The sequence below is a fragment of the Carassius gibelio genome, chromosome A13 (assembly GCF_023724105.1).
Source record: "Carassius gibelio isolate Cgi1373 ecotype wild population from Czech Republic chromosome A13, carGib1.2-hapl.c, whole genome shotgun sequence".
Taxonomy (NCBI): domain Eukaryota; kingdom Metazoa; phylum Chordata; class Actinopteri; order Cypriniformes; family Cyprinidae; genus Carassius; species Carassius gibelio.
This window is the reverse complement of record NC_068383.1, coordinates 14,050,517-14,069,003: the sequence shown is the minus strand read 5'-3', so window position 1 is coordinate 14,069,003 and position 18,487 is coordinate 14,050,517. Positions and strand designations below refer to the sequence as shown.

At 36.2% G+C, this 18,487-nt stretch overlaps 1 protein-coding gene and 1 long non-coding RNA gene across 3 annotated transcripts; one reads left to right on the top strand and one right to left on the bottom strand.

Annotated features, from left to right (window-relative positions):
* The first annotated feature begins 99 nt into the window (after positions 1-99).
* LOC128026238 (piggyBac transposable element-derived protein 5-like) lies at positions 100-18,002 on the top strand. Of its 2 annotated transcripts, XM_052613108.1 has the most exons (8): positions 713-804; positions 949-992; positions 3,298-3,728; positions 8,994-9,128; positions 10,224-10,404; positions 12,345-12,542; positions 15,186-15,291; positions 15,384-18,002. In XM_052613108.1, the coding sequence occupies exons 2-8, from the start codon at positions 962-964 to the stop codon at positions 15,577-15,579; spliced, it is 1,278 nt and encodes a 425-aa protein (XP_052469068.1). In that variant the 5' UTR covers positions 713-804; positions 949-961; the 3' UTR covers positions 15,580-18,002. The 2 variants fall into 2 exon arrangements, with proteins under 2 accessions (XP_052469067.1, XP_052469068.1); XM_052613107.1 differs by lacking the exon at positions 949-992 and having other exon boundaries at positions 100-804.
* Positions 2,479-3,431, bottom strand: LOC128026240 (uncharacterized). The gene is made up of 2 exons (XR_008186373.1): positions 3,283-3,431; positions 2,479-2,733 (listed from the first exon to the last, which is right to left on the bottom strand). It is a non-coding gene; the product is annotated as an uncharacterized LOC128026240 (long non-coding RNA).
* Positions 18,003-18,487: the final 485 nt, after the last annotated feature.

Genomic DNA, 18,487 nt, shown 5'->3' with positions numbered 1-18,487 from the left:
TGCAGCTTATATTTAAACTGGAAAGTATAAATACGCCCACAAGGCATTTTAACTCTATGACAGAGCAAATATAATTCGTGTCTCTAATATCTATGATTCATTCAGAGGTTAATCCCATTGGGCAGTGCAGGGAGACCGAGTCAGGTGATTTCCAAGGAAGCCGGAGATTCATTCAGTCACTCTCCACAGCGAGGGGAGCCCGCCCAACCCGGATGCACAGATCGTTTGTGGAGCGGTCAGTTGTGGGGTGCAGCCCGCGGGACTGGGAGTATTTCAGCACCAGACAGGACGGACAGCTCCCGCGGCGTTCACCTTTGTTTCCACGCCGCTACTGAGACCTGCGCCCGCTGCATCTCGCGCAGAGGACCGCGACACGCACGCACGCAGAGGGACTTGGTGGAACAGACTGCATGCTGGATTTGACGCTTTTAAGGAGATCATTTGCATGCCGAATCTCGCCGGGTGTAGCAGCTCTACGTCGGGACTGACAAACGATGGCGGAGTGTGAAAGGAAAGGACTCTCGCTTCTCGAGGAAGCGCGATCTCGCTACGAGAGCCTGCAGATTTCCGATGATGTGTTCGGGGAGTCGGGAGACGACAGCAGCGAAAACCCCTTTTACAGTACATCAGGAGATTCAAATTCGGATAACTACACGGAGACGAACCCGGACGATGCCAGAGCAGGTGAAACTAGGGGTCAAAGCTGCGGTCCCCCCGGTTCAGTCTCCAACGGGCAGGCGCAGGAGGAGGGCTGGAGCGACTCGCTACAGAACCTCAGTGTGCCCCACTATCAGGACACGCATGGTAAGTTAGGCATATGATGATCGAACCTCATGTATATGCAATTCAGCTTCATCATCCTTGAGAGGCCTGCATGCTCGACAAGTAATTAAGCTCACAGATGGGACTCTGATGACTACATTGATTTTCTTTGATCTCTCTCATCAGATGGCTCCAACAGATGACAGAATTCCTTCAAATATGGATCAGGGGTGATTTTTAACTAGCTCTTTGAAATCCTGTACATAGAGGGGGAAGAGAAAATAGGAACTGAGATAGCATGCCAAATTTGGTTTTTCAGTCCAGTTGAGGATGCTTCCAGTGTCTAATCTCTGCCAGACTCAGAGCAGCTGTGATTATGAGTATGATTAGCTCTCTATCAGGGTAGGAGGATCATTTGCATTGGCAGATGAGAGGAGGCTCTTATTTCTGAGAAATTCACACTTTAAAGTTGTTAGATTATAGCTTCTAGGAGATTTACACTTGGAGTTAATGCTTTTTTATGAAGTGATGTACTATGCACATATCCAGCAAGTGGCAATTAAGACCATAGAGAGAGAACAAATATGAAAAGATTTATGAGATTAAGGACAAAAAGAAAAAAAGTAAACTAAAACCATGCACAAGTCAGACCCAATAGTTTGTTGTAGGATAAAATCCTTAACATTCCTTTCAGACAGTCGCCAGTTTGAATTAGTATTCAGTTCACTGTCAGTGTACGGTAGGTGGCTTCATCTCATTTTAAGAGATTTTAATAATGCCTTTCATGCAAAGGGTCACCACATTTTATCCAAGCGCACGACTGACTGACTGTTAGTCGCTTAATGGTTTATTCATTTATTTAACAGTTAAACGATGCTGTGCATGATTTGGATACATTTATATATTATTATTATTATTAATATATAAATGTATTATATATTACATATTTATTGTATATTTATAATCCTCATGACTCCAGCTATCAATTAACTTCTTGTGAAAATAAAAAAAAGCTATTCCATTAAAGTCATGACACAGAAATGTGATCAAACCTGCTAAATGTAAAAGATATTGAACGATTTGCAGTATGTCACAAAGTATTAAATGAACGGTTTTCTATTTTCTCTTATTATGAAATAAAATATGAAATGAAATGATTCATGACTGGAGTCCAGTTATACAGAGTAAAGAAATAAAATAAATAAATAAAGGTATAGGCCTATTGTGACAATTAAATGAAAATGCACTCCTTTAATGAATGAATAGGAGAGAGAAAGAGAATGGCTCTTTTTCAATTTCAGCCACACAATATTGAAGTTCTATATTTCTCCCTGAATCATAGATAGATATAATAATCTGCTAATGCCAGACAGACTTGTAAATACTGTCGGTTACATAATGTGCCGGAAATCATTTCTGCCTGAAAAAACAAAATGTGTTTTTTTTTCTAGCAAGGTTATTTCATATGCTCTGCTCTAATTGCCATTTAATGGCAGTCTAAATATTGTCATTAACAAGAGTGAAGAGACTACTTGGCATTGCTTACTGTACAGACCATGACTGCGTGACATGTGGATCGATAGACTGATACCAATATCATGCTTCATTTCACTCAAAGTGACCCAAGAGCATCTTTAAATGATGCATGTTCGTGTGTGATGTTAAATGTCATATAAAGAGCTTTCATTGCACAGTAATGAAAAAATGGAAGATTGATGCTATTAAATGATGTTTAATGAACCAAAACATACTGAGAAATACATTAAAATGCAACAATAATGTTTCTAGAAGAAATTATCCTTATTTGCATGGAATGTTCTTTCTTGTTGTGGTTTGAACATTTTCCAAGTTGAGTAGATTCGTTACTGTTGATAAGTGACAGATCTTTCCGTCGTATTTGCTCAGAAAGTTCTGTCTGTCACCATGGGGGGAAAGTGGGCCATCTGGTTGCTGCCTTCGCTTTGGCACAAGCTGCAAAATGATGCATGAAAGATACACAAAGTCAGTCCACAGACATTTGGCTTTTTAATGTCATGGGTCATTTAATAAGATGTGACACTTGTGGATACTGACAAACAATGTTTCATCAGAGCGAGCTGTCAGTGCTGTTTTTATAAAGGTAAATGTCTAGCACAACACTCTAGCCTGACTGTGATTCTTATATAAGGTCTATATATTTTTTTTAGGTCAACATAACTAATTCCATAATTATAAGCACTGAAATGTAGCATAATTATTTAGAAGAAATACTGACATACAATTGTTTTTATTGAAAGATAGCTCTTTTGTGAATCAGCTGCATATTATGCATTTCATTGGATTTATTTGAGAGATTTTCAACTTTTTTATTTATTTATTCAAAATAACTTGCTTTGTGAAACATAAAATGATGCAGTAGTTCTTGCATTTTTCTCTGCAATCATCAGTCAAGAAATGACGCATACAGAGCAACTGCCTGGTAAAATCATCCCTGGTTAAATAAGAAATGAAAGAATTAAAATACTATTCTGTTAAACTTACCTTTCATTTTATTAGGTCCGACACAGAGAATTCCTGCCACTGCCACAGCCATGGACTTCTTCCAGTTGTTTGTCCCTGACAACGTCATTCAGAACATGGTGACCCAGACCAACATGTATGCCAAGAAGTACCAGGAGCGCTTTGGCAGCGATGAAGGATGGACCAATGTGACGCTGACTGAGATGAAGGCCTTTCTGGGCTATGTAACTTCTACTAGCGTGAACCGTTGCGAGTCAGTGCTGAGCATCTGGAGCAGTGGATTCTTCAGTAACCGCAGCATCGCGCTCAAGATGAGCCAGGCACGGTTCGAGAAGATCCTCAAGTACTTCCACATCGTAGCCTTCCGCTCCAGCCAAGGTGGCAGTCAGGGCCTCTATAAGATCCAACCCTTCCTGGACTCTCTCCAGCAGAGCTTTGCCTCGTCCTTCAGGCCCTCACAGACACAGGTAAAGATCATACTTTAATTCAATGTAGAAATCACTCAATAGTCACTTAGCAGTAACCAGTATGTTGAAGGTACAAAGAGAAAGTGCACAAACCAACGCTTCACATTAACTTTTTGGAAACTAGGACTAGCAGACATATTCAATTACCGTGCCAGTAGAAAGTGGGTTTGGGGCTGAAATCAGAGCACGTTCTGCTGTCTGGGAGAGCCTGGAGTCCTGTCACATGTCCCCAGGCTGTGAGCTTTGTGGTGCCATTGAGAGGTCTGAAGGCTTTTTATAACATCTGCAACTTTTTAGAGCTGCTGAATGCAATACTCAAAATCTTTTGACCTTTGAATCCTAATATGTAAGATACATAGACTGAAAACAAACTAGTAAAACGCTAGTTCTGAAATGCTACAATTAAAGGCATGAATACCTCAAGCCCTTAAAGACATTCTGAGTTATTCAAAAGCTTAGAAAACAACATTTTGACCTTTTATACTTTTTACTCTTTTGTAAGTCCCTCAGGTTCCATATCTTCATCTACCCAGTTTAGTTTTATTATGTCTGGAACTTATGATTAAAAAAAAAAAAATCCCTTTAATTATTTCCCTTTAGTTCAATAATAGTTGAATTACATATTTATAATTTGATATATAACATGTATATATATGTAATTCAACTATTATTGAATTAAAGGGATACTTCACCCCAAAATGAAAATTTTGTCATTAATCATTAACCCATGTCGTTCCAAACCCTTAAACGTTTTTTTTTCATCTTCGAAACACAATTTAAGATATTTTGGATAAAAACAGAGACTTGGGACAAGTGATTAATGACAACATTTTAATTAAATTTAATAAGGAACGTGAATTAAATATATTAATTATGCTTCTGTTCAACAGTTTGGGGTCAGTAATAATTATTTTTTTTTAAGAAATGAATGCTTTTACTCAGCAAGGATGAATTAAATTGTGACAGACATATAATTTTACCAAAAAAAATGCTGTCTATTCATTAAAGAGTCTTGAGAAAAAAATATTACGGTTTCCACAAAAATATTAAACAGCACAGCTGTTTTCAGCTCTGGTAATATAGAATGATTTCTGAATTGTAATATTATTTCACAATATTACTGTTTTTACTGTATTTTTGATCAAATCAATTCAGCCTTGGTTAGCATGAAAGACTTACTTTGTATTTCTAAAACATTTTCAGTAGGGTCATCTGACTGACCCTAAACTTTTAAACAGTAGTGTATATTATATGCTGATTACTTAATCATAGTAATAGCAATTAATTTAGAGAAAAGCTTCTAAATGCATACATTTTTTATATAATGATTTATCCAATGCTAACATGTTAAATCGACACCCCTATTTTAAATCAAAATTGTGTTAAATAAATATGATAAACAATGAAGTCAGATATCTGATTCAGAGTGCTATCATCTTATAGAGAGTAATTGTAAATTCTATTAATCTAATACCACCAAATCTCACTTTAAATGTAGTCTTCTGTTAGATAAAATAACAATAATTATGAACTCACTGTGTCAGACATTCAAATGTAATGTTAACACCAGGGAGTTTACTGTTAAATGACAAGAAGACTTCTAAATGAGCACAGCTGTGCCAAGTTAGCCTCCTACATTTGTTCTGTTTTTTTCTCTCTTCATTTGGAAAATGAGTTTTCGGTGGATTCAATGATCTGTGCTTCTGCCTTTCAGATTGAATATAAAATTGGAACTGAGTTGTGAGAAGTAATCTTGAAATATGAGCTAGAATCTGAGCAGTCCATTATTCAGCAAAAGTGAAACATATTTATTACATTCGGTCAAATTAAAGGCCTGACATGCAATTAGAATAAACGATTTGCACTTCCCCAAGACATTGTTTTCAAACAGTATGAATAATTCACAGGGTATAATGCGTCTCGGGTACATCCATCTTTTAAAAACAGACATCAGGGATTTCTTTTAGTAACTTGTTTTTGTCTATTTCCCCCTTGATTCATCTTGGCCAGTATAACTAGAGGCTAGAATGTGAGAATACACTGAATATACATGTATATATTTATTTATTGAGTGACTGATTGTGTAATTTAGTATGAGGGAAAGTGTGACATATTCAGTTATACAACAAGACAAATTAAATAAAATTAAATTGAAATTTCCCTTGAGAAAAGTAGCAATTCTCTTTCTTATGATTTGGTGCTATCACTTGATTCTTGCTGGGCCCCCTGCAGTTTGCTTATCGAGCAAACAAGTCTGTGGATGATGCAGTCAATATTAGATTGTACAACATCTGAACAGACCAGGTACTTACGTGAGGATCCGGTTTGTGGACTTCAGCTCCACCACTATCATCCCGGATACTCTCCTGATTAAACAGTCACAGTTCTCTGTACCACCAGCAGCTAGTGAGTCTGGGAGAATTCTCATCCAGCACCCACACCATCAACACTGGTGCCCCCCAGGGGTGTGTTGTCTCCCCACTGCTCTTCTCCCTCTACACCTACGACTGCACACCTAGAGACCCCTCTGTCAAGCTCCTGATGTTCGCAGATGACAGCACATTTGAACATGAACAGCACTGTAACAACAGTGGGGTCATTCAAGTTCCTGGGCACCACCATCTCTCAGGACCTGAAGTGGGAGTTCCACATAGACTCCATGGTCAAGAAGGCACAGCAGAGGCTGTACTTCCTTTGCCAGCTGAGGAAGTTCAACCTGCCACAGGAGCTGCTGATGCAATTCTACTCTGCAGTCTCTGAATCCGCACTGCACTTTTATAACTGTCTGCTTCAGCTCAGCTACCAAACCAGACATTAGAAGATTGCAGCAGATAGTCTGGACTGCTGAGCAAATCACTGGTACAACCCTCGCCACTCTTCAAGAACTGCTCTATTTTAGAGTAAGTAGAAGAGCTGGCAAAGTCGTTCTGGACCACTCACACCCAGGCCACTTCCTCTTTGAACTTTTGCTGTCTGGTCAGCATTATAGAGCTCTAAGCCCCAGAATGGCCAGGCATAAAAACAGTTTCTTCCCTCAGGCAATCCATCTCATGGACAGTTAACTTGGCAATAAATGTGTAATACACAACACTATTTATACATTTATTTATTTAACACACATACCTCTTTTTACATGTCCTTGCATTTGAACATATCACACCTGTGCACATAAATAAAATTTGTTGTCTACTTTGTATATTGTATACATTTCTTTATATTTTGTTTGTTATTTACTATTTACTTATCCTATTTTTATTCCCTCATCATCTGTTTCTAGTCTTGTCACTGTCATTCTGTTTGTGCAGTGGAAGCTTCTGTCACCAAAACAAATTCCTCGTATGTGTAAATGTCAGCGGCCGAATGGGTCTATAACATTTAACTTTTGTAGCCGACTACGCCACCTAGAGTCGAAACTAAGACCCCAGGAACCCAATATTAAACACAGGTTCTTTATCGGAGGAGGGAACAGTGGAAACCAACACCCAGAAATGCACAGTAGAACAATTTATTACCATAAAATTAGTTACAAGAAAAACATCAAATTTATCAAACAACCAGCAAGTCCAAAGTCCAGATCTTCAGCTCGAGGGCAGGGTTTAACTCAGTCTCTACTAAACCTCAGTATTACAGCAGCTGTCCGTTAACACTCAGTCACACATAGAGATCAGTATCAGCCCGATGCTGGAAGACAAGAGGAAAAAACTGCCAGCATACGATGTCCAATTCACATCAACAGTTTAAAAAAACGTATTAAATACAACTAAAACTTCCTTAACAATATCGGCCGATTCAAGATGTCACTCAGGTACAATTATACACAACAGGATGGTTTTCGTCCGTTATGAGGCAATAAATTAAATTGGATAGGCGCACCGCAAGGTGGAAGTCAGAGCGTACTCACTGCATGACTGGACAGCAACCCTGCTATCCAGTCCAATGTGTTCACGGCAGAAGAACCACGTCGTTTTCTTATCGTCTCCCAAAACTCCCGGTAAGCCCTCGCAGCCGGCCCTCAGCCCGTCTCACACGCTGCTACTCCAACAGTGCTCCGTGAATCGTCAACGTTGTGGTCACTCGTCTACCATGTGCTGCAGTCTCTCATAGCCATAGGCCGTCTCAACATGAGTGAAACACAAACACTCACGCTCTGATGCAGGCACAACGTGATTTCTCACTCACTGTGTTGACTTCAGTTACGAATACACAATGCTGCCACCACCCCGTCAGTCACTGTTACGTCCTTTTATAAGGGAACAAATCACCCGCTCCGCCCAGTATCCATCACTTATTAGTTCATTAATCTATCAGGAATAGAGGTGTGGCTATAGGGAACTGTTTTCCAGATACAAACACAGCAAATCCACACAGCAAATCCACACGAAAGAAAAACAATTCACTCCAAAGAAAAAAACAGCAATTAAACGTGATCATGCATATATATAAAAAAATACATTGTGCAACGCCTTTACTCCACAACATAAACACACCTGCAATAAAGCTTTTTCTGATTCTAATTAAGTTCATTTGAACTCCTGCCCTTTGAAAACCCCATTAATCATAATTATAGTTTTGTACTTTAAGTAAAATTAATAATCTGTCATGGTGGAATAGGTTGTCAGCTTTGACACTTACAGTACAACTTATTCATATTAAAGTGATAGTTTACTTCAGAATTTAAATTTAAATGTATATTTATTAACCAGCATGAGACCCTCTAATGCTGGTGAACTATCCTTTTATGGTTGTCATTAACCTACATTTTAGCTTGATATTTGCATTTCATGAGGCCTTTATGTGACCCATCTCAAGACACCCTCAATTACTCGCCTGCCATGAGGAAACTAAACACCATCTGTGTCTCTCACATCTCCCAGTGCCATGGTTATATCACCTTGACAATGTGTGCCAACCAGCCTACTTATCCCCTGGTTCTGGTTCTTATCCCCTAATGGGAAACAGTAATGCATTCAGCAGAGCCACACATGCCCTGTTTAACTGTTTCAGCTCTGACAGAGGGTTTATTCAGTCAAACACAAAATAAACATATTATGATATCTATAGGGAACATAGTTGCTTAGGTTTAACGGATCTATCATACTTGACTTGACAAGCCAGCATCTTTTCCCAGGATTTTTATCAAGATTTCAGCATGAACCTCCTGCAGGGAACATAAAAAGTTTGAAAAGCAACTTTGCATTGACAAATGATGTGTTCGAAGTGTTATCATGGTGGAATTTTCATATGAGACATGCTGCTTTCCCTCAGGTCCTCCATGAGCCCTTGATTGATGAGGACCCCGTGTTCATTACCACATGTACAGAGAGGGAGCTGCGCAAGAGGAAGAAGAGAAAGTTCAGCCTGTGGGTGCGACAGTGCAGCTCCACTGGTTTCATCTGTCAGGTGAATGCACACGCGCTCCCACAGGGAAAACACAGGAGGACAAAAAATGCATCAATTGCCCCAAGATGTTACGTCACGTTGTTTCTAATGAGAAACATACCAAAAATATGAATTCATTGAAAATATTTTACTATACTCTGTTGACACATATCAATTTTACACAATTCTCTGATATTTTTTGATGCAAATTAATTAGAATTAGAAAGAAATGACTACTGAGAAGCACATTACCAGATGGAATAAAATATCATTTATAGAGTCAACAAAGAAAACGAAAGCCCAGACCACTTAACATAATTGCACTCTTCTCTTGGTCTGTGCCTGTTAGAGAAAATAACTGCTATGAGCCTCCTATATTTATACTTATTATATTTTTTATGTATTGTACACTTCAGTTCAAAAGTTTAGGGTCTGTAAGATTTGTTTTTAAAAATGTTTTAATGTTTTTGAAATGCATCTCTTATGTTCACTAAGGCTGCATTTATGTGGTCAAAATACATTAAAACAGTAATATTGTGAAGTAGTAATACAGTTTAAAGTAATTAATTCCTGTAATGACAAAACTGAATTTTCATCAGCCATTTCTGAAGTCTTCAGTGTCACACAATCCTTCAGAAGTCATTCTAATAAGCTGATTTTCTGCTTAAGAAACATTGCTTTATTACTATAAATTTTTAGAACATTTTTGTGGAAACTGTTATCGTTTTTCAGGATACTTTTGAATAAAAAGTTCAAAAGAACAGCATTTATTTGAAACCGATATATTAAGTAACATTATAAATGTTTTTACTGTCACTTTTGATGAAATTAATGCATCTTTGCTGAATAAAAGCATTAAATAAATAAAAAACATTCTCACCTTTGAAATCATAATGAATTTTGAAGTTTAAGAAAAAGATTAGATCGATTAGATAGAAATAAGATATCAATTAGATAGTAAAAAGAGGGCACCACATATAAGAATGCCAAATCATTCACCATAGTATCCAGTGAAATGTAAATAATCAATGAATAATTATTTTCGTTAGGGAAAGTAAATAATGTCAATTCTGATTTGATTGTTTAAGCAGCTTTAAATTCTGTCTTCCTTACCAGATCTATGTCCATCTGAAAGAGGGTCCAGGTCCAGATGGTTTAGACACGTTGAAAAATAAACCCCAGCTTCACAGTCTGGTGGCCAAGCAGCTCTGTCAGAATCTGGCTGGCCGTAATGCAATCATCTTCACTGGCCCAAGCATCACAAGTCTAAACTTGTTTCAGGAGTTTGAGAAACAGGGTAGGTGCTGTAACTCATGTGCAACAGTGCTGCATCTGTCAGTTCTGCATCCTTATCTGCTCTACTTCTGCCTTTGCTTCTTTTTTCTCCCCTTCTCTTAAATCCTCTCTCCATCTGATGTTCCTCATCCCCTGCAGTTTTTAATTACGTGGTGACAGCATCCTGTGGCAAGGAATAAATGGGGAAAGTGAGAGGAATTTGACCTTGAGTTCTCATAGTAAACGCGTTTTTTATACTTAAAGATTATTTGAAAGCCTCCAGCTGGACTGGAAGGAGTGAATTTTAACAGCTAGAGTGGATAAGGCTAGTGGCCAGCTTCTTTTTTTTTCTCTCTCTCTACATTTGAATCAAAACATTCCACATTATTAGAGAACTAGGTCATAATTGGATGAAATATAATTTTTATTATATCAGTTTCATACATAGCCTCATTCATTCTCATACAGTACTGTTCTGTTCTGTAGTATTTAGGGAGTAATTCACTAAAAGTAGTGATTTTCAATAGCGTGACAGTAGCTCGGTGGTTTTCAAAGCAGTGTAGATTTTTTTTTTAGTTAACATTGTGAAATACTACATTGTGATTTTTTTTATATTATTATTGCAACTTTACAATTAAGTGCCACAACAAAGAAAATCATATTTATTTTTGCATAAAACATATGTATTTTTGAATTCTTTTAATAATGGAAATAAATTAATTTCTATTGAATTGGCCTAGTGGGCTGCAAGCAAAAACACCATACAACATGTCTGATTCATAAATTACTATTATGAGTCAGTTCTTTTGATGAATGCTGTAAGAGACAAGTTATCTGATTTTAAGAAGTCCAAAGAATCCTTCACTGAACTGAATCCAGCAGAACTGTTCATTTTTCTAAATCTTTACTTGATGCACTCAACCATACCACTAGACAGTAGTCTAAATGAGTAAGAACCATTGTTTGCACATCTCTTAATAACTGATAGACTTCTTCCCATAACTACTACCATATTTTCTATCGGTTTTAACCACTCTAACTACTAATCTAGAATAACTCCAAGAAGTCTAACTTCCTCTACCTGTTCAATAGGCACACTCTTTACAGACAAATTTAATTGTTGTTTAAGTTTAAGTTTAGAATTTGATCCAAACACAATACTTTTAGTTTTTGTCAAATTTAGGACCATCTTATTATTCCTTACCCACTTTAACTCCTCATCTAAATCCACAGATAATTTATAAATTTATGTCGCTTGTAGATATAATGTTGTATCATCTGCATACATAACTGCCTTTGCATGCTTTAAAACCAAAGGAAAATCCTTGGTAAAAATAGTAAATAACAATGGTCCTAGAGAGCTTCCTTGAGGAACACACCACATTGCAACTCTTCACTTCCAAATAACTACCATTATAAAAATACACATTGCCTCCTAATAGTCAGATAACTTTTAAACCAATGCACAGTTTGAGAAGTAAATGTATAACATTTACATTTTTCCAACAATAATTTATGATCCAGCACATCAAAAGCTAAGCTGTTTATAGCTAGTTTTCTAATTTTATCATTATTTAGCATAATTATCTATTTTATTGCTATAATCATAGCTGAGATGATTTAGCTACATAGTGACACATAGCTAAATACTTCTCTGTCCGTTGCATAAGTATGTAGGATGGAGAAGAAAGTCTTCAAGGAATGTTTATTCACACAATTGTCCCCTTTACAATGCGGGGAGGAAGAATAATATCTCAATCAGATTTCTAGGCCACTTTCAGAGAGGCTTTAGCATCTGGCAGTGCTATGGAGAAGACATCAGCTCACAGCTTCATAGATCACACATTCAGGGGTCTATTCATGTGACCTATATTCATCCGATCAGCATTCAAATGTGAACACTTGTTGTGCCATACAATATTCATTCTCAGCCTGCTGGATAATACATTCCCTCTCCTGCAGGCATCTACTGCTGCGGGTTGTTGAGCACCAGGAAGAGCGATTGCACAGGTCTTCCTCAGTCAATGCTGATCAATACCGAGTCTCCTCAGCAACGTGGCCAGTCTCACATTAAGATGAGAGGAAATTTGTCAATAATCAACTGGTACAACAAAGGCAACTTCAGGTTCCTCACAAATGCCTACCCTCCCACTAAAGAAGGTAAGAAACACACAGGAAAGTCAGATGATGTGTTTCTTCTTGCTTTAATGAAGCAGTTTTGAGAGTTTATAATAAAAGAAATAGGGCTGCCAATTTAAGGCGTTAATTAAATAGTTAGTTATGAAGAAATAATGCTAAAGGTTTTTTGTACGCCGTTAACACACCCGCCCCAGCCCAGACCTGTACGTCATCTTACACTGCTAACATTTGAACTGTTGATTTGACACACACGATGCAGGGTAACAACTCACTGCCCACACATTCAATAAATTCAAGAGATTGGGGAAAAAATTTCCCTGTGTGAGTTTTTGTCTCATATTTAATAAGTGATATCACACAAGTGATATCAATGAGTGCCAATGTGATTTTATAAAACAGTTCAGTGAATAAAAATGTAATATTGTGATATATTGTAAACACAATATTGTGTATTTTTGCTAAATTTTTCCAGTGAAAATATTACCTATGAAGCCACAGTAGAACTTTTGTGTACTGCAAGCAGCACAGCAGTCGTCTGCTTCTGAATGAATCAGCCATTTGAACTAATGGAATGAATGAATGACGCAATTACTTACTCATTAAGACATTTACCGCCACCTACTGGCAGTTTTAGTTTCTTGTTTAGAGTATCATTTCATAAAAATAAATATTATTATAATAGTTTATTATTATTATTATTATTATACAAATATATAATAATATAATCCAAATAATATAATATAATATAATATAATATAATATAATATAATATAATATAATATAATATAATATAATATAAAATAAATTTAATTATTAAATATATTTCCATTAAAAGAGGATAGTTCACCAAAAACAAAAAACAAAAACAAAAAAAAAAACATTTTGACATAATTTACTCACCCTCATGTCGTTTCAAAACTGTATGACTGGCTTTCTTTTATGGAACATAAAAGAAGATATTTTGAAGACTGCTGGTAACCAGTGACTTTCATTCTATGCACACAGTGGAGATGTTTAAAATTAAATTATTTTATATCCCATTGTATAAAATATTTAATTTTAAAGGTATACCTTTGGTAATGTCTACTTGATATTTTTCTCATTTAACACAATACGCAATAATTGCTTACCTTTTGGGGATATTTTCACAAACAAATTTAATTCGTGATTAATTCGATTAATTACATCATGTAATTAATTAGATTAAAAATGTATTCGATTGTCAGCACTAAAAAGGAAACATGCAAACTACTAATGACACTCGCAAGCTGCATCAGAAACACCTCCCAAGAGCATCTTCACTATAGCAGTGTAAGCTTAGATTGGTTTTACGCTGATTAAGTGGATGTTGTGCACATCAAAGGAATATAAAAGGCAAAGCCTCATTGTATTGCGCTGGTCTTCAATAAGCCTTAATTCCATTCTGACAGCAGCCTCACATGAGAAATGTTAGTGCTGATACTAGGCATTTTCATTAGTGAGTGATATAAAGCACTGAGTTGCAAATAAAATATGTTTTATCGATTCAATCCTTATTCTACTTTTTAGTACAATCCAATCGAAAATTAAATGTATGCATTAAGCGTTCAAAGCACTTAACATTCTCGAAAGGTATATCTAGCTATATCTATATGGTAAACAAATGACAGGCAGAAGGGAGATTAAATTATGACTTATATTTCATTCACTGAAATAATACATTTATATAGTAAAAGCTTTTCATGCTCCTCTTTGAGAGCAGGTGTCACTTTTGATTAATTGGGCTATACAGTTTCATTGAAAACTCGGTGCTAAATCTCTGCCAGGTTTTCTATAACCTGAACTAAAATTATCATCCTACTGGTATTCAGCCTCAACTTTTAGACACTTTGTAAGTCCACAGTCTATAAAAAATATTTCCATTCATTTCCCCATTGCCTTTAGGACTCAAAATAGCCCATTTGAATTCTCAAAAAGTGCCTGCATTGTAATTTTACATGCCACAGGCACTCGTGAGGAAGACAGTAGTTTGTGCTCTAATGAGCAGTAGATTACTACTGATTGCAACAGATGGCAGTTAATTGTATGCTGACAATATCACATGGTTCATAATGGTACAGATCTAATGACTCTAATGACTGGGACTTCTTACTGATTATGTTTAAGTGACATCAAGTTTTTGATTCAAATTTAATTACACGTGACTCATATTAAAATGTAGAAGATGATACATAAGTTATATGATGAGTGATTACACAAGAAGGATGCTTACCAAAGCTTTGTGCCATTCAAAATTGAACTGAGACTGCCTTTTATATTCTTTTCCAGTTCCAGAATGTAAACTGAGGTTGCACACAGAATGCAGAACTCTAATTTGAATGTAAGAAAGTAGAAATAAAATGACTTGTTATTCCGATTAAAATTCCAATTTAACTTCCTGTGGTTTGTGGCCAGTTCAATACAGAATTTGAAATCAAGTAGAAATACAATAATTTGGTGTTCAGTAAAATTGTTTAAATCTACATTTATTCTTGTGATCAGTAAAGGCATGATTCATGCTACTAACACAGCAGAAGATCTCGTTGCTAGGATGCAGCAGAAAACTGAAGTGTCGTTCCTTAATGTCAGATGTTATATCCTCTTGTCTTCTAATTGTGATTGACATTTCTGCCCGGATTGTCGTAGGGGTGATCATTAAGAGGAAGAGTGGAGAAATCCCATGCCCCCTTGCTGTGGAGGCCTTTGCTGCGCACCTCAGTTACATCTGCAAATATGATGACAAGTACAGCAAGTGAGTTTGACCAATCAATTCAGTTTTACAATGAACCTTTTGGACATGTACATGCATTTTATAGTACACTCAACTCATGTTTTTCCAACTAGGTACTTCATTTTCCACAAGCCTAATAAGACCTGGCAACAGGTGTTTTGGCTGACCATCAGCATCACCATCAACAATGCCTATATTCTTTACAAGATGTCAGACGCCTACCACGTCAAACGCTACAGCCGGGCACAGTTCGGCGAGAGGCTGGTTAAGGAGCTCCTGGAGATGGATGACTGCTCACCCACTCAGTGAAAGAAACCGCATGCTGTCTCAAACCCACCCATAATAACATACTCCTACACACTTGCTTTCTACACTTCATGGTCATTATGAGTGAACAGACCCTCTGCATAAGACTAAATGTGCCAAGTTTGGTTGACAAAGGGACATTTGCCATTTAAACTCACTTTTAAGATCCCATTTGATACTACAGGACTAATGTACATATCTCACTGTAACACTTACTGCATGAGAAACACGGAAATGTGCCCTTTGTAGATGTGCAATGATTTTACCATTAATAGTGTTGTCAAAGTTGTGAACCCTGAGGTACAATGTTTGTGAGCAGCATATCCAACATTCAGCACTGATAAATATACTGTATATACTCTGTGATTGAGGTGTTTTATCAGCAAAATGAGAATGTAATGCAATTCACACGTTAAATCACAGAAATTCGTATACATGTTCTCCAAAATACCTGGGCTTTTTTCTATTTTCTATCACTTAATATTGATGATCTTTATGACTCTTGTTTTTTTTTTCTTTTTAAAGGCAACAACATTAGTGACACAGATGACACTGGAGGTGAATTGTGGCAACACTACTGTGCTTCTCAGTCGTTTTTGCACTCAGAAGTAGCGGTCAGGATTCATAAAAGTCTCCGAAGTAGGATTTGCAGATTTTAAATAATGTTCCCAATAATAGATTTCCCATCAAATCTGTATTCAATATAACATATTAACTCCTTTACCTGTCTTTTATTAATATCCAGATCCTTTGTTCAATTATGATGAATGTAGGAAAAGGGCCCAATATACAGTAGTATACCAAAAAATTATGTAAATATTATTTCTAATAATTAATTTATATATTTTTATTATGTGTCATTTTAAATTGATTATCTAGGGGCATGGATGCATTTACAAATGAATTGGAAAAACAGAAAGAAAATAATGATATGATGAATAATGTAATTATAAAAGACTTGAACTAGAATGTCTCTCTACCTGTAAGCAGGTGGATTTATGAGGTCTTTTACTGTTCCAGAAGATATCAAAAGATCAATTCAAGAGATCAATTCTCCGTGTTGCTATGCTGTAACCTTGGTAATGACGGTACAGTCGCAGTGGCATAATTTGTTCCTTCAAAGAACTGAATCAGATTAATTTCCCTCAGGTAATATTTTTAGTCTGACATCTCCCACTGTATCCCTGTGGTATACTCATACTAGATAACGAGCACTGTAAAGGACAGATGTACTATTGTAAGAGAATTTGTCATGATTTACTCGCCATGCTTATTTCCTTGGCTTTTCATTTCTTATTTACTGTGCCATCACTGGCTGTTTTTCTTTGTACTGAGTGAAACGCTGCACACTAACAAACCAATTAGGATGTTTATCACTGCACATCACTTAAAACATTATTTTAAGGCTTCACATTCAGTCTATACAAATCTGTACAAAACAAAAGTATATATATATGCCATATTTTATACCTGCATCTCTTTTAAATTAATACAGAAGCAATGTTGCATTATATATTATATAGGTGTGCTCATAAACATAATTTTTTATTTTTGGTCATGAATGATGCAAAGTTTGATTTCACTTCATTGTAATATTTTTGCACTAGTTATCTACATACTGTAGTCAATATACTAACAAATACCCTTCAGGCGAAAACTGGCACCTGTGCTTATCTAATATAAAATGCAGCAGATGATTTTGAGATTGTATATCCGTGTTTTCCAGAACATCTTCTGGGTTCGATCTGCACTTCAGTGGGAATTAATTAATTATTTGAATCAGGCAGACAGTGAAGTGTAATGGCGTTAGAGAGATGTTTGACCTTATCTAGGGTGACCTCAGGGTTTTGTAACTACAACATCTAGTGTAGTGCAGTATAATGTAGGAGAACAGACCGGGTGCTATCAACCTCTCTGCCAAGAACATAATCTGTAAACCAGAACCGAGACTTTTAATTAAAGCCCTTGCTAGTGCAGTACATTCGAATAAAATCTTCCAATAAGCAAAGTTTCTGCCACTAACATTGTGCTATATTTTAGGGCCAGCTTTGTGTGGCATTATAGCAGGTAAAAACAAACTGTTCTTTTAATAACAAATCCGCTATGACAACTATACAGTCTCACTGACTGGAACAAATTCCTCAATATCTGGTCCCCTGTTGGACATGTATCTGTTTTCATGTATGGATGTTGTGAGTGTGCTGTGTCTTGCCGTTTAATGCTTGGTGTTCCTTCACTTGTCTTCTCACTGTGAATGTTGAAATGATTCAGGTGTATGTAAGAGTTTACGTGTTATCTGTAATGTTCACCTTCACTGTATGTCCAGTTATCAGACTGACCCGTGCTTCACCTCTCTTCGTCTATGTGAGTTAACACCAATTTGCACACTAATAAATGTTATTTATACATACTTTTTTCCCCCAACAGTAACTGGTTGCAACATTCATTGCACTATTACTAGAATCTCACAAATAATTGTCCAGGTCAGTTTTTTTTTTTTTTTTATCAAAAAGAAAAAGAAAAGATCTCTCTCTATAAGTACTATTGGAACCCTAGTTACTTTTTTCTTTTTTATATTGTGACATTTTTAGGACATATGCACTTTCTGTCCTGAAATTCTCATTACAGTAAAGCTGTAAATTAAAATAATAGATTTAAAGGCAAGATTTGTTTGTCAAAGAAAGAATAAGATTCTTTAAATGTATATATTTATATATTATATTAAATGTTATATATATATATATATATATATATATATATATATATATATATATATATATAAACTGTAATTTGTACTGCATTTAATATTCACTTATTAAACACTTTTTTTAGTGCAATACACTAAATACAAATAACAATACAAAAATTCTGAGGGTCCTAGAAGTATATCGCATTTTGATGCAAAAATATT